We start from the raw sequence: 23,305 nt of genomic DNA, 5'->3' as shown, positions 1-23,305 counted from the left end.
CCTGTCAAGTCCAGCTGAGACATGACAAGTTTGAAGAACATATGGGACTTTCAAGTGACTGTCTAGCAGGTAATTATTTCTACATCATGCAAGAAATCATATGTCAAAGTTCTAGATTGGAGATTTCAGAGTTACCAGAATTCCTCAAACTAATTTATTGTTCCACCCATCCAGGAGTGGAGTTTGCTGCCTTTAGGCACAGCTGGATTCAGGGCTCAAATCTCCTGAAGTTTCCCTCAGTTGTCAGCTTCTCTTTCTGTGATAGACTCATTCTCTTCTGCCGTCTTCCTCCAGGTTTTAGAAAACTTGGCCACTGACCACCCCGGGTCTGCATCTTTACAACTCATGCTCCAAAAGGAAGACAGCCTTCCTTACTAGCTCTAGCAGAAAAGGCCTAGTAAGGTCTTAGATTGGCCCAACTTGGCTCAAGTACTCATCTCTTAATCAATCACCATGTTCAAAAAAAGGAGATAACATGATTGGCTCAGTCTAGGCCACATATCTACACCTGTGGCAGGGAGGGTGCAGAGCACCATGAATGACATTTTCACCAGGACCATATGGAGTAAGAGAGTAATTCTCCAAAGGAACAAGAAAGAGATTGGAAATGCATGCTGGACAGGCAAAAACAACAGTTAGAATAGCCTACTGTGGTAGTTGAAATTATGAGAGTAGATTTCACCATCTAGGGAGAGTTTGTAGATTGAGAAGAGCAGGAGGCAGAGAGAACACCTACTTTTAACTATGCACATATGCACTGATGAAAAAAGGTGTTGGTTTTTTTGTTCCTTTTTTTTTTGCATTAGGTTTTAGCTACTCTACTTTCTCATGTTATAGAAGAGCAGTGGACCAGAAATGAAGAAAATTAGGTTTTATTCTGGTTCCTTCAAATGACGTTGAGTAAGTAACTTTTCCTCTCTGGGCCTCAGCTTTTCATTGGTAAAATGAGCAAGCTGAGTCAAGTATCTCTAAAATTCCTTTCATGTCTAACGTTCTGTGCCTGATATGACTCTACAAATAAGGAATCAATACTCAGTGCCTCCATCTCCTACCGAACACCTTTGCAAACTTCTTCAAAAATAAAAGAATTGGCCTTTATATCCAGTTATATATTGCCACTGTAATGCTGCATATCAACCACTCAAAATTCGGTAACTTAAAATAATAAGCATTTATTTAGTTCTTGAGTCTGTGGGTTAGCAGCTTAGGTTGGGTACAGCTGAGCAGTTCTTCTAGTCTCAAAGGGCTCACTCATTTGTCTGGCAGACAGTTGGTGGTAGGCTAATCTGGAATGGGTATGGCTGGGATGACTGGGCTCTAGCCCATATGTCCAGTAGGCTAACTCAGGCATGTTCTCACAGAGATGGCAAAGAAACAAGAGAGACAAATGGAAACACACAAAGCCTAAAGTTTCAGAGTCAGAACTAGCACATGATTACTTTTGCCAAAGTTTATTAGGCAAAGCAAGCCATCAGGTCCACCTAGAAATAAGGGGCGGCAGAATAGTTTCTGCCCTTTACTAAGAAGAACTCTAAAGTCACATGGCAAAGGACAGGGATTCAGAGAGGGGTAAAATAATGAGACCACTACTGCATCAATTTAATTGACTGCAGCTTCTAGCCAAATTCTTCTTTCTCATCATGCCCCCACACTCAGCATTCAATATGTATTTACTACCCACTTTTCTTTTAACTAATTCAACACATTTCCTGAACACCTACTTTGTGCAAAGCACTTGTCCCTAGGCTTTCATAGTATGAAACATTCTGTAAGGGTAGCACAGCATAGCAGGAAGTACATAGACTTTGGAGTTAAGACAGAGCTGTGTTCACATTCCAGCTCTTCCACTTACAGAATCCAAACTGCTTCCTCTTTTGTAAAAACCAGGGTAACTACATAGTCATCCCTTATCTGTGAGGGATATGTTCCAAGACCACCAGTGGATGCCTGAAACCACAGATAGTACTGAACCCTATATATGCTGTTTTCTCCACGTATATACACCTATTATAAAGTTTAATTTATAAATTAGGCACAGTGAAAGATTAACAACAACCACCAATAATAAAATAGAGCAATTCTAACAATATACTGTAATAAAAGTTACTGTAGATCTTAGCAAGCTTAGCATATGATTTTTTCTTTCCTTATTAAGTGGTTAAATTTCACATTTTCACTTAAAGGAAGCACTTTACAGCTTTTCTTTGGCATATCTGAATTGCCAGCACCACTACTCCTGTGCTTTGGGGCCATTATTAAGTAAAATAAGGGTTACTTAAACACAAGCACTACAATACCATGACACTAGATCTGATAACTGAGAGGATTACTAAGTGATTAGTGGGTGGGTAGTGTATATAGCATGGATATGCTGGATGAATGGGTGATTCACATCCCAGGTAGGACTGACCAGCCAGCGTGAGATTTCATCATGCTACTCAGAATGGTGCATAACTTAAAACTTACAAATTCTTTTGATTTCTTTAATTTTCCATTTAGTATTTTCAGACCATGGTAGACTGCAGATAACAGAAACTGTGGAAAGCGAAATTGCAGATAAGGGGGAACTAGCACCTCATAGAGTTAGTGTAAGATTAAGGTAGCATGTGGAGGTGACACCAGCAACACAGTAGAGTGAGCTGTTCCCTTTATCTCTCCCCTTTTGAACTACAACTAAATGGATATTCATTGACCAAAGGAGGATACCCATACAGCACAACAGGACGTCTGAGAAACACATGCAGCTATACATCTGAAGATGGGTGTACTGGGCCCCCAGGAAGTAGTGGAGATAGGTGAGCACTCCCCTATTCTTCCCCAGCAGCCTTGTATGCATGCAAGAATGCGTTCCTGGCCAGGAATGCCCATGGTGCCACTGCAGTCCCACTAGTGGGAATGTGCCTTGATGTGACTGCAGGAAGAGGTGGAGGCAGCCCTGAGCCAATGAGCAAACACTTTCCCAGCTGGCAGGAGAGCCCACCATGCAACTGTGGTTCCACCAAGTGGCCCCACCAAATGGCCCAGGCTCAGACCCTATGAAAAAGCCCTGCCCACCAAGCACAGTAAGAAAAGATGATGGCAGATCTACACACATACCTGAGCAATTTCTTGGCAAGTAGGAGCACCCATAATACTGCCGTGGACCCACAAGTGGGGATGTACCTCAGGGCAACTCTAAGAAGAGATGGTGGCAGCCCTGAGCCCACCTGTGAATGTTTTCCTGGCTGGTGGGAGAGCCCATCATACCCCCACAACTTCCAGCAGATGGGTTGGGGTCAGGAACACAGCTCCTGCTTCCCTCCAGTGGAAGCAGGTGGAATTTGTGACCTGATACTACCACAAATGCACTAGCAAAGGATTAATTCATCAAATACCATGAGAAACTACAGCAACAATTCAGATCAGAAGGAAAATGGCAAGTCCCCAGAGTCAAACCCTGAAGTCACAGAAATTTACAGTCTAAGTGGCAGAGAATTCAAAATAGCTGTCATAAAAAAACTCAACAAGTTACAAGAAAACTCAGAAAGACAGTTCAATGAGCTCAGGAATAAAATTAATGAGATGAAGGAATACTTCACCAAAGAGATTGAAACTACAAAAAAAAACAAGCAGAAATTCTGGATATGAGAAACACAATTACTGAGATAAAAAAAAATCTAAAAATCCTTAAACAACAGAGCTGACATTATGGAGGAAAGAATTAGTGATTTAGAGCATAGAAATACAGAAATGCTTCAGGTGGAGGAAGAGAGAGAACTAAGGTTTCTCAAAAATGAAGGAATTCTTAGACAAATATACAACTCAATTAGGAAAAGCAACATAAGGATTAAAGGTATTCCAGAGAGAGAACAGAGGGAGAAAGGAGCAGAGAGCAGCTTCAAAGGAATAACAGTTGAAAACTTCCCAAACCTGGGGAAGGAACCAGACTTACAAATACGTGAAGCCAACAGAATTCCTAATTACTTCACTGCTAAAGGACTTCTCCAAGGCATATAATAGTAAAACTAGCAAAAGTCAATGACAAAGAAAAAACATTAAGGGCAGAACAGCAGAAAAAATAAAATAACCTACAAAGGAATCCCTATCAGGTTTTCAGCAGATTTCTTGACAGAAACCTTACAGGCTAGAAGAGAATGGAATGATATATTCAAAATACTAAAAGACAAAAATTTTCAGTCAAGAAAACTGTATCCAGCGAAACTATCCTTCAGATATAATGGAGAAATAAAAGTTTTCCCAAATAAACAAAAGCTGAAGGAGTTCATCATACCTAGACATCCACCACAAGAAATGAAAGCAGCTCTCTTAGAGAACAGGGTACCAGATACTTAATATAACTTAAAAGATAAAGGGAAGGATAGCATCAAAAGTAACTATAAACACTTCAACTTAGTTACAAACTCACAACACAAAACAGAATAATTTGTGACCATAACAAATCAGAAGGGGAATAAGAAATGAATGGAACCTGCTTAGGTTAATGGAGATAAGAGGCTATCATAAAATGGACTATCTCACCTATGAGATCTTTTATACACTTCATGGTACCACTAAACAAAAAGTCAGGGCAGAGCCATAACTGATTAAAAAAAAAAAGAGAGAGAGAAAACAATCAAATGAAATGTCAGTCAGGATACAAAGGGAGAGAAAAAATAGAAATATAGAACAACCAGAAAACAAGAGATAAAATGGCAGTAGTAGGCCATCATATATCAATAATCACTCTAAATGTAAATGGACTGAGTTCTCCAATCAAAAGACACAGACTGGTGGGGCCAGCCCAGTGGTGCATTGGTTAAGTTTGCACATTCTGCTTTGGTGGCCCAGGGTTTGCTGGTTCAGATCCTGGGTGTGGACATGGCACCACTTGTAAAGCCATGCTGTGGCAGGTGTCCCACATATAAAGTACAGGGAGATGGGCACAGATGTTAGCTCAGGGCCAGTCTTCCTCAGCAGAAAGAGGAGGATTGGTGGCAGATGTTAGTTCAGGGCTAATCTTCCTCAAAAAAAAAAAAAAGACACAGAGTGGCTGGATGGATTAAAGAACAAGACCCAACAATACACTGCCTCCAGAAAACACATCTCAGCTCTAAAGACAAACACAGGATCAGAGTTAAGAGATGGAAGACAATACTCCAAGAAAATGGCAAGCAAAAGACAGCAGGTGTTGCCATACTTATATCAGACAAAGCAGATTTCAAGATAAAAAAGACAATGAGAGACAAAGAGGGGCAGCATATAATGATAAAAGGGACATTCCACCAAGAGGACACAACACTTATGGATATACATAGACCTAACACAAGAGCACCAAAGTATATAAAGCAACTATTGATGGACCTTAAAGGAAGAAATTAACAGCAACACAATAATATCAGGGGACATCAATACCTCACTTACATCAATAGATAGATGATCCAGAAAGAAAGTCAACAAGGAAATAGTGGAATTAAATGAAACACTTGATCAGTTGGACTTAATAGATATATAGAGAGCATTTCACCCCAAAACAGCAGAATACACATTCAAGTGCACATGGAACATTCTAAAAATAAACCATATGTTGGGAAACAAGGCAAGCCTCAATAAATTTAGGAAGACTGAATTCATATCAAACATCTTTTCCAACCATAATGCTATGAAACTAGAAATCAACAAGAAGAAAAAAGCTGAGAAAGTCAGAAATATGTGGAGACTGAACAAGGTGCTATTTAACAACCACTGGGTCAATGAAGAAATCAGAGGAGAAATTAAAAAAATACCTGGAAATAAATGAAAATGAAAATACAACATACCAACTCTTATGGGAATCAGCAAAAGTGGTTCTAAGAGGGAAATTCATAGCAATAAAAGCCCACCTCAACAAAGAAATAAAATCTCAAATAAGTGATCTTAAATTATACCTAACAGAATTAGACAGAGAAGAGCAAACAAAGCCCAAAAACAGAAGAAGGAGGGAAACAATATAAGTTAGACCAGAAATAAATGAAATAAAGACTAAAAAAGAAACAGTAGAAAGGATCAATAAAAACTAAGAGCTAGTTCTTTGAAAACATAAAAAAATTTAACAAACCCTTAGCCAGACTCACAAAGAAAAAAGGAGAAAAGGCTCAAATAAATAAAATTAGAAATGAAAGAGGAGAAATTACAACAGATACCGCAGAAATAGAAAGGACTGTAAGAGAATACTATGAAAAACTATATGCCCACGAATTGCATAACCTAGAAGAAATGGATAAATTCTTAGATTCATATACCCTTCCAAAACTGAATCAAGAAGAAATAGAGATTGTGAATAGACCAATCACAAGTAAAGAGATCAAAACAGTAATGAAAAACCTCCCAAAAAACAAAAGTCCAGGACCAGATGGCTTCTCTAGAATTCTATCAAACATTCAAAGAAGATTTCATAGCTACCCTTCTGAAAGCATTCCAACAAATTGAAGAAGACATAATGCTTCCTAACTCATTCTATGAGGCCAACATCACCCTGATACTAAAACCAGGCAAGGCCAATACAAAGAAGGAAAACTACAGGCCCATATCATTGATGATCATCAATGCAAAAATCCTCAACAAAATACTGGCAAACCAAATACAGCAATACATTAAAAGGATCATACACCATGATCAAGCGGGATTTATACCACAGACACAGGGATGGTTCAACATCTGCAAAACAATCAATGTCATACACCACATTAACAAATTGAGGAATAAAATCACATGATCATCTAGATAGATGCAGAGAAAGGATTTGACAAGATCCAACATCCATTTATGATAAAAACTCTCAATAAAATGGGTATAGAAAGAAAGTAGCTCAACATAATAAAGGCCATATTTGACAAACCAACAGCCAACATCATACTTACCAGTGAAAAATTAAAAACCATGTCTCTGAGAACAGGAACAAGACAAGGGTACCCACTCTTGCCACTGCTATTCAAGAGTACACTGGAGGTTTTGGCCAGAGCAATTAGGCAAGAAAAACAAATAAAAGGAACCCAAATTGGAAAGGAAGAAATGAAACTCTAACCATTTGCAGATGATATGATTCTATATGTAGAAAACCTTAAAGAATTCATCAGAAAACTATTAAACGGGGCCAGCACAGTGGCATTGTTTTAAGTGTGTGCACTCTGCTTTGGAGGCCTGGGGCTAGCAGGTTCAAAACCCAGGCACTGATCTATAAACTGCTCATCAAGTCATGCTGTGGCAGTGTCCCACATACAAAATAGAGGAAGACTGGCACAGATGTTAGCTCAGGGACAATCTTCCTCACCAAAAAAAAAAAAAGAAAAAAGAAAACGATTAGAAATAATCAACAACTACAGCAAAGTTGCAGGGTACAAAATCAACTTTAAAAAATCAGTTGCACATGGACACACTAATAACAACCCAGCAGAAAGAGAAGTCAAGAATACAACCCCATTTTTTTTTTAGGAAGATTAGCCCTGAGCTAACATCTGCTGCCAATTCTCCTCTTTTTGCTGAGGAAGACTGGCCCTGAGCTAACATCTGTGCCCTCCTCCTTCTACTTTATATGTGGGATGCCTACCACAGCATGGTTTGCCAAGTGGTGCCATGTCCACCCCTGGGATCTGAAGCAGTGAACTCCGGGCCACCGAAGCAGAACGTGCAAACTTAACCACTGTGCCACTGGGCCAGACCCTCTCATTTTAAATCACAAGAAAAAGAATAAAATATCTAGGAAAAAATTTGACCACGGAGGTGAAAGACATATACAATGAAAACTATAAGAAATTATTGAAAGAAATTGAAGAAGATATAAAGAAATGGAAAGATATTCCACGCTCATGGATTGGAAGAATAAACATAGTTAAACAGTTCATATCACCTAACATAATCTACAGATTCAATGCAATTCCACTCAGAATCCCAATGACATTCTTCACGGAAAAAGAACAAACAATCCTAAAATTTTTATGGAACAACAAAAGATCTCAAATAGGCAAAGCAATCCTCAGAAAAAAGAACAAAGCTGGAAGCATCACAATCCCTGACTTCAAAATATACCACAAAGCTATAGCAATCAAAACAACATGGTACTGGGACAAAAACAGACACACAGATCAAAGGAACAGAACTGAAAGCCCAGAAATAAAACCACACTTCTATGGACAGCTAATCTTAGACAAAGGAGCCAAGAACATACAATGGATTAAGGAAAGTGTCTTCAATAAATGCTGGGAAAACTGGACAGCAACATGCAAAAGAATGAAAGTAGACCATTATCTTACATCATACACAAAAACTAACCGGAAATGGATTAAACACTTGAACGTAAGACCTGAAACCATAAAAATCCTAGAAGAAAATATAGGCACTTCACTCTTTGACATCGATCCGAGCAGCATCTTTTCGAATACCATGTCTACACAGGGAAGGGAAACAAAAGAAAAAAAATTAACAAATGGGATTACGTCAGACTAAAAAGCTTCTGCAAGGCAAACAAAACCATGAACAAAATGAAAAGAGAACCCACCAACAGGGGGAAAATATTTGCAAATCATATATCCGACAAGGATATATAATTCCCAAAATATATAAAGGAACCACACGACTCAACTACAAAAACACAAACAACCCAATCAAAAAATGGGCAGAAGATATAAAAATAACATTTTTTCCAAAGAAGATATACTGATGGCCAACAGGCACATGAAAAGATGTTTAACATCACTAATTACTAGGGAAATGTAAATCAAAACTACAATGAGATATCACCTTACACCTGTCAGAATGGCTATAATTACCAAGACAAAAAATAACAAATGTCGGAAAGGATGTGGAGAAAAGGGAACCCTCATATATTGCTGGTGGGAATGCAACGTGGTGCAGCCACTATGGAAACTGGTGTGTAGATTTCTCAAAAATTAAAGACAGAAATACCATCCAATCCAGCTAACCCACTACTGGGTATTTATCCAAAGAACTTGAAATCAAAAATTCTAAGAGATTTATGCACCTCTATGTTCGCTGTAGCATTATTCACAATAGCCAAGACATGGAATCAGCCCAAGTGCCCTTCTACAGGTGAATGTATAAAGAAGAAGTGGTATATTTATGCAATGGAATACTACTCAGCCATAAAAAAGACAAAATTGTCCCATTTGAAACAACATGGACGGACCTTGAGTGTATGATGTTATGTGAAATAAGCCAGACAGAGAAAGACAAATACTGCATGATTTCACTCATATCTGGAAGATAACAAATACACGGCTAAAGAGAACAGGTTAGTGGTTACCAAAGAGTGAGGGGGCTGGAGGGTGGGTGCAAGGCATAAAGGGGCAGATGCATATGGTGATGGATAAAAATTAGACAAGTGGTGAGATTAAGGGGAGAGAGGGGGGAGCAAAATGGCGGGGTGTGCTGACCTGGGATTCTCTCCCCTCCAAAATACAACAAAAGATTGGAAGAACTGAATTTCAGAGAATAAACATAATGCCAGCTCATTAGAGACCTACAATACCAAGAAGGCGGAGATCATAAACCTAGCTTTACACCTTCAGAGGCGCTGGAACGGTAGGAGAGAACATCGCACCCTCTCCTAGAGTCTGTGATCGCTGCGGCGCGGGTCGGGAAGGAGCGGGGGAGGGGCCGCGCAACCCGGGAATCATCCAGGACTCCTGCTGCTGATTCAGTGGAGACCCGCTGACGGGAGGAAAGCTTCCATCCACGGGGACCCTATAAATCAAGGGCCTTGGGAGACAGAGAACAGAACTGATCTGAACCCAGACCAGCGCGTGTGAGTAACAGCCCCTCCTCTCCCCAGCAAAGCCAGTGGGCGCAGCCATCTTGCCCCAAGGTGGAGAGCTAACATGCCGCTCTCGACCCCCATCTAGTGGCGACAGGCTGTAACTGCAACTGAATTCTACCACCATGAGGAAAAAAACGCTCCTCTACCATCCAGCAATTTATAAAAGCCCCAGACCAGAAGGAAAACAATAAAAACACAGAATTAAGTCCTGAGGACTTGGAATTAGGTAAACTAAGTGATAATGAATTCAGAGCAGCTATAATCAAAAAACTCAATGAGGTAGAGAGAAAGAGAAACAAGCCGAGTTCTGGAGTTACTTCACAAAAGAGATTGAAATCATAAAGAAGAATCAAACAGAATTACTTGAGATGAAAAACACAATGGACCAGATAAAACAGAATACGGATTCCCTGAATGCCCGTGTAGACAACGTAGAGGAGAAAATTAGCATAATCGAGGACAGACAGGCTGAATGGCGCCAGACAGAGGAAGAAAGAGAACTAAGAATTAAAAGAAATGAGGAAAATCTCTGAGAGATAATGGATTCAATGAGGAGTAAGAACATAAGGATCATAGGAATTCCCGAGAATATGGAAAAGGAAAATGGAGCAGAAAGTGTGCTTAACGAAATTATTGAAGAGAACTTCCCAAATCTAGGGATCAACGGAGAAATGTGTGTAGAGGAGGGTTTTAGATCTCCTAGATTTGTCAATGTAAAAAGACCCACTGCAAGGCGCATAATAGTAAAGTTGGCAAATAGGAATGATAAGGAGAGAATACTCAGGGAAGTAAGAAAAAAAAAGAGAATAACCTATAAAGGAGCCCCTATCAGACTGTCAGCAGATTTCTCTACAGAAACCCTACAAGCTAGGAGAGAATGGAGTGATATATTCAAAGCTTTAAAGGATAAAAACCTTCAGCCAAGAATACTCTATCCAGCAAGAATTTCCTTCAGATATGAGGGAGAAATTAAATCTTTTCCAGACAAACAAAAGTTAAGGGAATTTGTAACTAAAAGCCCTCCATTACAACAAATCCTCAAGAAGGCTCTCATACTTGAAAAAAGAAAAAAGGGAGAAAGGGGACACAATCCACAGACTAGGGAGACCGATGGACAGAACCAGAACAGGATAGCAAATATTCAACTATAGCATTAGGGTAAAGGTGAGGAAACTACCAAAGCAAGGATGATCTTATCACTCTAACTACAAATTAATAAGACGAGTTGGAATAAAAAATGAAAATAATTATTTAGGAGGGGAAGAGCAAAGGGTCTAAATCAGTATTGGTCGAGTAAGTAAGAGACCACCAAAGAATAGACTATATTATACACGAGATTCTAAATACAAGCTTCAAGGTAGACACTAAAATAAAGTACAGAACAGAGTCACAAATCATAGATAAGGAAAAATCTAAGAAACCCAGCATAAGAAATTGCAGTATTAAATGGGTAGTCTAAAGCACACAGGAAAAGAAACACAGGAAAACAAGATAATGAGCGACAGATTGACAGCATTAAGTCCACATGCATCAATAATCACTCTCAATGTGAATGGATTGAACTCTCCAATAAAAAGACACAGAGTAGCAAAATGGATTAAAGAACAAGATCCAACAATTTGTTGCCTCCAGGAAACACACCTCAGCCCCAAGGACAAACACAGACTCAGGGTGAAGGGGTGGAGGACAATACTTCAAGCAAATAGCAAGGAAAAAAAGGCAGGTGTTGCAATTCTCATATCAGACCAAGTGGATTTCAAAATAAGACAGGTAAAGAGAGACACAGAGGGACAATATATAATGATCAAAGGGACACTTCATCAAGACGAAATAACGCTTATAAATATCTATGCACCCAACACAGGAGCACCAAGATTCATAAAGCAACTATTAACAGACCTAAAGGAAGATGTTAAAAACCACACAATAATAGTAGGGGACCTCAACACCCCACTCACATCAATGGACAGATCATCCAGACAGAAAATCAACAAGGAAATAGTGGAGCTGAATGAAAAACTAAAACAATTGGACTTAATAGACATATATAGATCACTCCACCCTGAAGGAGCTGAATACCCATTCTTCTCAAGTGCACATGGAACATTCTCTAGGATAGACCATATGTTGGGAAACAAGGCAAGCCTCTACAAATTTAAAAAAATTGAAATAATAACAAGCATCTTCTCAGATCATAGTGCTATAAGGCTAGAAATTAGTTACAAGAAAAAAGCTGAGAAAGGCACAAAGATGTGGAGACTAAACAACACACTACTGAACAAGCAATGGATCATTGAAGAAATTAAAGAAGAAATAAAAAAATACCTGGAAACAAATGAAAATGATAGCATGCCATACCAACTCATATGGGATACAGCAAAAGCTGTATTAAGAGGAAAATTCATCGCAATACAGGCACATCTTAACAAACAAGAAAAATCCCAAATAAGCAACCATAAAGCAAACCTAACTGAACTAGAGAAAAAAGAACAAATGAAGCCCAAAGTCAGCAGAAGGAGAGAAATAATAAAAATCAGAGCAGAAATAAATACTATTGAAACGAAAAAGGCAGTAGAAAGGATCAATGAGACAAAGAGCTGGTTTTTTGAGAAGATAAATAAAATTGACAAACCACTAGCCAGACTTACAAAGAAAAAAGGGAGAAAGCTCAAATAAACAAAATCAGAAATGAGAGAGGAGAAATAACAACAGACTCTGCAGAAATACAACAGATTATAAGAGAATACTACAAAAAACTATATGCCAACAGAATGGATAACCTAGAGGGAATGGATAAATTCTTGGACTCCTACAATCTCCCAAAGCTCACTCAAGAAGAGGCAGACAAGGGGCTGGCCCCATGGCCGAGCGGTTAGGTTCATGCGCTCCGCTGCAGGCGGCCCAGTGTTTCATTGGTTCAAATCCTGGGCGCGGACATGACACTGCTCATCAGACCACGCTGAGGCGGCATCCCACATGCCACAACTAGAAGGACCCACATCGAAGAATATACAACTATGTACCGGGGGGCTTTGGGGAGAAAAAGGAAAAAATAAAATCTTTAAAAAAAAAAAAAAGAGGCAGACAATTTGAACAGACCAATCACAAGGAAAGAGATTGAAACAGCAATCAAAAACATCCCAAAGAATAAAACCCCAGGACCAGATGGCTTTCCTGGGGAATTCTACCAAACTTTCAGAGAGGATTTAATACCTATCCTTTTCAAGCTATTCCAAAAAATTAGGGAAGATGGAACACTTCCTAACACATTCTATGAGGCCAACATCACGCTGATACCAAAACCTGACAAGGACACCACGAAAAAAGAGAACTACAGGCCAATATCACTGATGAACATAGATGCAAAAATTCTAAACAAAATTTTGGCAACCAGAATTCAGCAATTCATCAAAAGAATCATACATCAGGATCAGGTGGGATTCATACCAGGGACACAGGGATGGTTCATCATCTGCAAATCAATCAACGTGATACACCACATCAACAAACTGAGGAATAAAAACCACATGATCATCTCAATAGATGCAGAGAAGGCATTTGACAAGATCCAACAGCCATTTATGATAAAAACTCTGAACAAAATGGGCATAGAAGGAAACTACCTCAACATAATAAAGGCCACGTACGACAAACCCATAGCCAACATCATACTCAATGGGCAAAAACTGAACCCCATCCCCCTGAAAACAGGAACAAGACAAGGATGCCCTCTATCACCACTCTTATTTAACATAGTACTGGAGGTCCTGGCCAGAGCAATCAGGCAAGAAAAAGGAATAAAAGGAATCCAAATAGGGAGGGAAGAAGTGAAACTCTCACTGTTTGCAGATGACATGATCTTATATATAGAAAACCCCAAAGAATCCATTGGAAAACTGTTAGAAGTAATCAACAACTACAGCAAAGTTGCAGGGTATAAAATCAATTTGCATAAATCAGTAGCATTTCTATACTCCAGTAATGAACCAACAGAAAAAGAACTCAAGAATACAATACCATTCACAATCGCAACAAAAAGAATAAAATACCTTGGGGTAAATTTAACTAAGGAAGTGAAGGACCTATATAATGGAAATTACAAGGCCTTTCTGAGAGAATTGGATGACGACATAAGGAGATGGAACGACATTCCACGTACATGGATTGGAAGAATAAACATAGTTAAAATGTCCATTCTACCTAAAGCAATCTACAGATTCAATGCCATCCCAATCAGAATCCCAATGACATTCTTTACAGAATTAGAACAAAGAATCCTAAAATTCATACGGGGCAACAAAAGACCCCGAATTTCTAAAGCAATCCTGAGAAAAAAGAACAAAACGGGAGGCATCACAATCCCTGACTTCAGAACATACTACAAAGCTACAGTAATCAAAACAGCATGGTACTCGTACAAAAACAGGTGCACAGATCAATGGAACAGAATTGAAAGCCCAGAAATAAAACCACACATCTATGGACAGCTTATCTTTGACAAAGGAGCTGAGGGCATACAATGGAGCAAAGAAAGTCTTTTCAACAAATGGTGCTGGGAAAACTGGAAAGCCACATGTAAAAGAATGAAAATTGACCATTCTTTTTCACCATTCACCAAAATAAACTCAAAATGGATTAAAGACCTAAAGGTGAGACCTGAAACCATAAGGCTTCTGGAAGAAAACATAGGCAGTACACTCTTTGACATCAGTATTAAAAGGATCTTTTCGGACACCATGCCTTCTCAGAGAAGGGAAACAATAGAAAGAATAAACAAATGGGACTTCATCAGATTAAAGAGCTTCTTCAAGGCAAATGAAAACAGGATTGAAACAAAAAAACAACCCACTAACTGGGAAAAAATATTTGCAAGTCATATATCTGACAAAGGCTTAATATCCATAATATATAAAGAACTCTCGCAACTCAACCACAAAACATCAAACAACCCAATCAAAAAATGGGCTGGAGACATGAACAGACATTTCTCCAAAGAAGATATGCTGATGGCCAATAGGCACATGAAAAGATGCTCATCATCGCTGATCATCAGGGAAATGCAAATCAAAACTACACTCAGATATCACCTTACACCCGTTAGAATGACAAAAATATCTAAAACTAATAGCAACAAATGTTGGAGAGGTTGCGGAGAAAAAGGAACCCTCATACACTGCTGGTGGGAATGCAAACTGGTGCAGCCACTATGGAAAACAGTATGGAGATTCCTCAAAAAACTGAAAACAGAACTACCATATGATCCAGCCATCCCACTACTGGGTATTTATCCAAAGAGCCTGAAGTCAGCAATCCCAAAAGTCCTATGCACCCCAATGTTTACTGCAGCACTGTTTACAATAGCCAAGACGTGGAAGCAACCTAAGTGTCCAGCAACAGATGAATGGATAAAGAAGATGTGGTACATATGTACAATGGAATACTACTCAGCTGCAAAACAGAACAAAATCATTCCATTTGCAATAACATGGATGGACTTTGAGAGAATTATGTTAAGTGAAATAAGCCAGCGAGAGAAAGATAATCTGTGTATGACTCCACTCATATGAGGAATTTAAAACTATGGACCAAGAACAGTTTAGTGGATACCAGGGGAAAGGTGGGGTGGGGGGTGGGCACAAAGGGTGAAGTGGTGCACCTACAACATGACTGACAAACATTAATGTACAATTGAAATTTCACAAGATTGTAACCTATCAATAACTCAATAAAAAAAAAAAAAGAAAAAAAAATTAGACTAGTGGTGGGGCTGGCCCCGTGGCCGAGTGGTTAAGTTTGCACACTCTGCTGCAGGCGGCCCAGTGTTTCATTGGTTTGAATCCTGGGTGCGGACATGGCACTGCTCATCAAACCACGCTGAGGCAGTGTCCCACATGCCACAACTAGAAGGACCCACAACGAAGTATATACAACTATGTACCAGGGGGCTTTGGGGAGAAAAAGGAAACAAAAAATCTTAAAAAAAAATTAGACTAGTGGTGGTGAGCATGATGCAGTCTATACAGAAATTGATAATAATGTACACCCAAAATTACACAATGTTATAAACCATTATGACCTCAAGAAAATAATTGAAAAAAAAAAGATTAAGGTAGCATGTAGAAATCTATGACACCTAAGTTTTAGCTTTATTTCTTCCTTCTCATCTTCCTGGTTCCTTTTCATAGTCCTACCGCCTACCAAGTACAGTCATCATCAAGACTGTCTGAGACAATGCATTCTCTCAACATGCATCACATTTGTAAGCTGAAATTTACATTTCTGGCTATGACATCTACTACTTTCCAGACACATATTTCCAGTTGCCTGTAGGATGTGACCACTTTGATAGCCAAACTTAGCACCTCCACAACTGTTCTCAGAAACACACCATTCTTCCAGGCCTATAGGTTAGAAATATATCGGCACTCCTTTCTTCCCTCCTCCCAATCCAATTTCTCAACATGCCATCATTTATTCTTTTGAAGTCACTTGATATTCCCCTTTCCAGAACTTTTGAAGACACCCTATTTCCTACCACAGTAGGACCTTAACTTATAATTTTCTAGTTTTCAATACCTACCTTCAATAATTTGGTCTCATCATATCCAACTTACTTTATTTCCCCAATTCAGTTGAATTCACTTTAATATTCAGTGATCATTAGAAAAGGATCATAATAACAGGAAGAACAACTTTACAATTGTGTTCTTTGAGACTGGTTTTATAATGCAAAGCATATTACTTCACATCTCGGAGCCTATTTCCTTAGCTATAAAATAAGCTTAGAAACTTTACCTACCTCACAGAGTGAAATAAAATATATAAAGGCAGCTGGAAAAATAAGTGTCACAAAGCATTGTGATTATGTACAGGACAAATGTGCGAAACTCTCACATGTGCACACGGATGGCTTTACCGACTCGCCTGCTCCTTCTCACCTTTGCTCATAAGTATTCCCTGCCATCTAGAATGCTCTTCCTTCTCTCCTCCTGGACAATATAAACTCTCCCAATACTTCAAAGATTTTTTTCCCATTCTTATTGACCTCTTTGGTATCTTACGTGGTACCAAAAATAAGAACCATGATACACTTCAACTATTATGTGTGCAGAGGGGTGGGGAATTTGGTTTCTCTGAATAGATTGTAAACTGAGAGCAGGAACAGGTATAGCCTCCAGCAGAAGGCTGAAAACCCAGTTTCTCATCACACTCTAAGCTGCCTGATTGACCTGATTTAATTTCATGCAAGTGGGTAGGTATGACTTTAGTTTGGCAAGGAACTGATATAGGAAAGAGAGTATGGAGTCATAAAACCTGAGCTTGAATCCTGGTTGCACCACTCACTATGTGACTTTGGGCAATTTACTTAACCTCCCTGAGTTCCCAGCTTCCTCAACTTTGAGATTAGGACAATACCACCAACCTCAAAAGGCTGTGATTAGAGGAGATACTGTTTATAAGGCAGCTAATATAGCGCCTGGTATATATTATTTGCTCAGTAAATGTGATTTCCCCTTCTAACTTGCCACCTGTGCAGTCCTACACAGCATTCAATATTCTCTGATGACAACATATTACATCTGAAAACAGTATGCAGCAAATATCTCCATGCCTTTCACCACAAGAATAGGCACACACGAATTCTCCTTTTCCAGTGCTTTTTATTTGCACATTTAACATTCACAAACCATTTTACAAATTTATTATTTTCACAGGTTCATTATTTATAGGAAAGATCAGAATTAAAATGGAGTATCAAAGAGGACCAAGAATGGCACAGAGTACAAAGGCTCTGAAAGAGAAAAGAGAGTGAACAAGAGCAGCATGTGGCCACTTCCTAACAAGGTGGACCACTGACTTCATTAAGGCAAAGCCTTTACTCTGTTTTTTTCCTCCTCTCACTTAGTTTAACCCAAATAAAAAGGCATTCTTTTCTCACACTACTGCTCTCTGAGGTCTTAGGAATATAGCTGGTACTATAAGAAACCAGATGCATCCTTTGACTATAAACACCTAAACGGACAAGTTAAATTTTGATGCATCAACCATCCCTCTGGGAGAATTAAAATGAAAGAGGCAGAAGTTGTTTGATTCTTAAGACTTTGGGAAAAAGCAGGAGGGGTACATGTGTAGTGGTGGGGAGAGGGGAGGGAAGAGAAAAGAGGCTCAAGGAGGGATGAGAGCAGCAAACCTAACTCTTTCCAATGTACAACTGCTCCTGTGTTTTTCTCGGATGCTGCTAATAGTGTTCTATTACTCAGAAGAAAAGAATGAGAGTTATCTGCTCCCAGTCAGTTGTAGGATGTAATGGCTAATAACAGGGAACATGCCCTGAGGAGAGGGTGTATTCATTTCACGTCTCTAACAATGCAATTCAAAACTTCAAAACTGTGTCCTACAATGCTCTCATCTAACTGTTTTCCTATTTTAAATCAATTTACTGTGTGACCTCGGGCAATTTACTTAACCTTTCTATGACTCAATTTTCTACTTGTAAAATAAGAACTATAGCACTTTATGTTGAGGATTAGAGATATATGGAAAGCATTTAAGAATAGTGCCTGGCCAAATCAACAGAGATAGAAAGAAGACTGGTGGTTGCCAGGGGCTGGAGAGAAGGGGGAAAAAGAAAGTGATTGCTAATGGATACGGAGTCTCCTTGTGGAGTGACGAAAATGTCCTAAAATGAGATAGTGGTGACAGTTGCACAATTATGTGAATATACTGAAAAAAAAATCACTGAATCATATATCACTTTAAAAGGGTGAATTTTATGGTAAAGTGTATCTCAATAAAGTTGTTATAAAAAAAATTCTTAAAAAAATAGAATAGTGCCTGGTACACAGTAAGTGCCCAATAAATGTTGGCTATTATTAGTAGTAATATTATTGTCATTATTATTATTTGGCCATCCTATGGCCTAAGCAAATCCCTAGAAATTCTTTATTTTTAATAAAAGCCCACAGAATCTAGAAAAGTATTTATAATTTACATACATGGATGAACATTCACACATTTATTTCTATCCAAATTGTCTCAGAAATTAAGTCTAGTTAAGAATCACAATTTCAGTATTTTACTCTGGAATAAAACAGTTGCATGCACTGGACATCTGATCATATCATGATAGGCTTTAGATAAATTCCAATGACTTGATGTTACACGAGAATTTGAAATGACAAGAGATTTTCATTTTTATCTCCAGGAATAAACAGGAAGTCCAAATACAGGAAGTAGTTAGATTATATAAAGCACACAATTAAATCTTCAAATACAGGCTTGCTAGCCTTCTAATCACATTTTGGAGGACACTTTATAAAAAGACAAATAGTGTTGACAGTAAGATGCTTACCAGTCTGATGCCCTGCGACCCCACCAACAATGAAAAGATCTAATTCAACTTATGTAATAAGCCTCTTAAGAGGCAAACGACTTGATGATTAATGATTAACTTTTAAGACTACACTGCACATTCAAAGACGTTCGCATCAACTGAGTTTTTATAATCTCAACAGCAATTAACTCCAGTCTTCACCTTTCCTATTGCTAAAGAATATGACAACAGAGTCTCAACCTCAGAAGTAGGAGCAGCAAGTGATAAGCCACGATGGCAGTGATGTATCACATTTGGCAATGATGCTCACACGCTCGAATTTCATCTGAAGCATGAAACTTCCCAATTCCTGGAACAGGGTTTCCTTTGTTGGAGTCCCCTTTCCTTCTAGCCTTCCTTTCTATAATTCGCCATGTGCCTTTGTAGCAAATCAGGGAAAGCTGTGTTGAGCGTTACAACTTTCAGATACTCATGTCTTCTGTCACAGAAAGCAATGCACTTTTTTGCATATATTAAGAACATATTTATTTATACCCTCAAACTGATCACTCATTTTCATAAAGATAATTAAATCTCCATTTTACCCCCTCATTTAAATCAAATAAAACCATTTTCTAAGTCACCCAAGAGCAACAGATTAATATATAGAACAAGCGGCCTTAACACCCAGTATGTATAACCCCCTCCCATACAGACACACACAAACACGCGCCCCCCACCCAAAGTTGTGGCCTTATGAATTTCTGACCAAATACTTAGCCTGAGTAAAATTTGGTAAGGACTCAATTCCCTTTTGAGAAGCATAATTACTTCTTTAATTTTAAATTATAATCATTGGGACAGATTATGAAACAATTTTAGCAGAGAGATGTTTCTAGTGGGAAGTTAGAAAATTTCAGACAATAGAAATGGATGATAATCTAGGACCAGTTTCAAAATATTTTCTTTACCAATTCAAGACTAAAACATTGGCTTTGTCCTCATAGGGTTTATTTTAAAATTTTAAAGGGAAATTGAAATAAATACAATATATAACCAAAAACTTTGGATGAGGTTGGGACAGAAGGGACCAACTTTGTAATGCTTTCTAATTGAGTATCATTCCACTAACTCATTTGTCCCAGTATTGTTCACTTGGTTAACCTGGGGATGGAGAAAATATGTTTTTAAAATTATATATCTATGTGTAGGTAGTCTTTAAATACAAAATGAATAAATATTTAGATTTTATGATAAAGAAAAAATGTATAATAAGAAATTCCTATCTTTTTAAGTAACTATATATTTACAATGAATGTTTTCTGCCTGACTCCTAATCTTTGTCTATTAAGAGTTCTTCCAATGTGCAATTTATAGAAGGCAGCAACTCATATTAGCTTAAAGGAGCCCTGTCTAGCTCAGAATCAGCCTGTCTCAGACACTCAGCTCCCTGAAAAGCCTTCACACTTGTGTGCATAAATAGCTGAGAAAACAGCTAGGTGCACATGTACAAAAAAGGTACTTGTTTAAAGGAGAGTGAATTAGCTTTACGAATAAAGTCTAAAACCAAGAAAATAAATTGCTATTCCCCAACCCAAAAAACACATCTAATGAAAAAACTGGTAAGCCCGCTATGAAAAGGCAGCAGCTGTAAACCCAGCTCATCTTACGTCACGCTCTTAAGCGTCTAGTCGTTCTGTGAATCAGCCATCAGAACGCAAAATCCCTCCATGTTCACACAGAAGCTAAACGCATGCTTCCGATTTAGCTTTACTTTCTAATTAAAAGCCAGAGTACACGGAATAACGAAGAATTCCTTATAGCTATACTGTATCTAAACTGCCTCATTCTATGCTAAGAGAAGGTGTCCGAGTGATAATATGCATTAGGGACCTATCAATCTAAATTTCTGAGGTCGTCTACTTGGATAAGTTCAAGCATTGGTCCACTGAGAGCTTCAGTCAAAGGAAAGCTACATGTTGACTGCTAACATCTTAGCTTGCAGATTCAGAGCTAGGGAGTAAGATTAAAAACTAAAGTGTCACTGAGTTGCTGTTAAGCATGGCAGAAAGGTGACCACAAGAAAGACTAAAGAAGCTGATTCTTTAGATGTCCTTTGCTTTTTTTTTTTTTAAAGCAATAAGTGCAGAATTTTCTCTGATCAAAATCTGACTGTTGGTTAATATGTGTTTTCTCCTCCCACATCTATGAATCTCCCGCCCAACCTCTGTCATTGCCTTTTTAAGCTGAAGAGAAAAATAAAAGAAAACGAATATAGACTATCCATTCTTCTTTATGAGAGGCATATTCTAATAGTCATAAGGCAATGTGTTTAAGAACTGCACCTAAACTGGTATTCTCAAAACTGAAAATATAGTTACCAACTCTATTCAACTTGCAGAAAGTATCCATGTGCTTTCAAGTCATTGGTTGTCACCCAAATGGACCATGGTGACCCATCATGCCTTAAGGAGGCATTACACTGTGTGTACTACGCACATGTATTTTGAGGAAATATTAAGAAGAAGAGAACAGCCTTTCAAACATCAGTTCCTTACATAAGTGGTGATGGTGCTTTATGGCTCCCTTTTAATGTCTTCATGTACCCAGTTACCAAATACCTCCAAAATTAGACAAAAGAGGGGCAGAGGCAAAGCTCCATGGTGAATTGCATCTTTCAGATGAGCTTTCAGTTCACTGGTTTTTAATTTCCATTTCCTGATTTACTAAGGAGTGAAGGTGAGAATCATCCAACTGATGACAAAATAGAACAAGAAAACAGGATAAACGGCAAGGGCTTTGCGGTTTGGAGGCTGGCTGTCAGCAAGAAAAGCTGTAGAGGCTAAACGACAAAACAGAACAAGAAGGAACATTTAATACAGTAAGACTGTCACAGCCACTAACATTTACTAAACTGTAATGTACTTGGCACAGTCTAACACAGAATTATACCAAAAGTTCAGTTATATTCGTGATCTCCAGAAAAAGAGGCATTCTACAGCAGTTTTCCAGATAGCTAAGGGCTCCTTGTTTCAAGTACTAAAGCTTTGAAAGTTTTCAACCATTTTAGATGGAAACCTTTCTAAAAGGGGTTTCTTACTCTTTTCTGAGAAGTTATTGAGCTGTGCTGAATAGGCTTACAAAGCTGTGTAAGGTTATTTGATCCTGTGACAAATGGCCTCATACTGCTGTGCTTTTTGAGTAATTGCTCTTAGTATTAACTTACCAGCTCTTTTAGATGCCATCCCTCTTGTCTATGTAGAAAATGCCTACTCATCTTTTACTCTTCAATGATTACCCCTCAAGGAAATCTTTCCTGAACAACCATCTGGTATCCTGCCACCCCAGGTAGAACTGTCCACTTATCTCCTCTGCATCCCCACTATGGCCTGCACAGGCTTTCATTTCCCTTGGAATATTTTATTGCCCTCAAGTGTTTACATGCCTGGCTACTCCACTAGATCGTGAACTCTGAGGATAGAAACCATGCCTAGCACAACGCCTGACACATAGTTTGTGCTTAATAAATATTTGCTGAAATAAAGAAAGAACGCTTATAGGAGTCTCTCTCTCTTCTTCTAAGATTCTACTTTCTGAACTGCTGTGGGCCTGGACACTGGATAACTAAGCTATTTAGAACTACATGTGGGGTAAATTATTAGACTCTAGGTGAGGGAATCATGGGCTTTCCCATGGGTAAAGTGCCCAAGCTTAATATACAATCTTCGGAACATCAATTCTGACACTCTCAGACCTTATTTTTGGATTACATTTCAGCTTTTAACATGTTCCAGAGCAAAGAGATGTTACTGCACTTAAAAATATTAGGCAGTCTGTCTATTCCATTAAATAAGAAGCTAGTGAACACTTCTAGTTTAAGGTGGAATTTTAAGAGAATTTTAGGAACATAAAAACAATCAGCACATAGCGTTCACTGTCAATGCTATAGCTCCTTCCTAATGTTTAGCAGAATTTTCTACTGAAGCAGAAAAGTACTATATAACGATACTTAACAACCTATACTGGAAGGGAGTATAGTATAGCTCTAAACTGGCGTGTGATCTGCTAGGGTTTGAAACTTGATTACCTTATTCATTTAGTTACATGTCCTAGGGCAATTTCCTCAACTTCTGTGTGTCTCTTCCTCATTTATAAAAATGGGACTAATAATAATAGTTTTTATTTATTAGAGTTGTTGTGAGGGT

At 38.5% G+C, this 23,305-nt stretch overlaps 1 protein-coding gene across 2 annotated transcripts in view; it reads right to left on the bottom strand.

The window, feature by feature from the left end:
• Positions 1 to 17,431: 17,431 nt before the first annotated feature.
• YIPF6 (Yip1 domain family member 6) overlaps positions 17,432 to 23,305 on the bottom strand; it is a 29,118-nt gene continuing 23,244 nt past the window's right edge. For both annotated transcript variants that reach the window (XM_001504869.7, XM_023634301.2), the window contains exon 7: positions 17,432 to 21,942. In XM_001504869.7, the coding sequence (XP_001504919.1) occupies positions 21,827 to 21,942 (116 nt within the window). In that variant the 3' untranslated portion in view covers positions 17,432 to 21,826. The remainder of the gene's footprint in view (positions 21,943 to 23,305) is intronic.

Source organism: Equus caballus, chromosome X (assembly GCF_041296265.1).
Source record: "Equus caballus isolate H_3958 breed thoroughbred chromosome X, TB-T2T, whole genome shotgun sequence".
NCBI classification, from domain to species: domain Eukaryota; kingdom Metazoa; phylum Chordata; class Mammalia; order Perissodactyla; family Equidae; genus Equus; species Equus caballus.
Note: the sequence above shows the minus strand (reverse complement) of the source record. Positions and strands in the feature narration are given on the sequence as shown.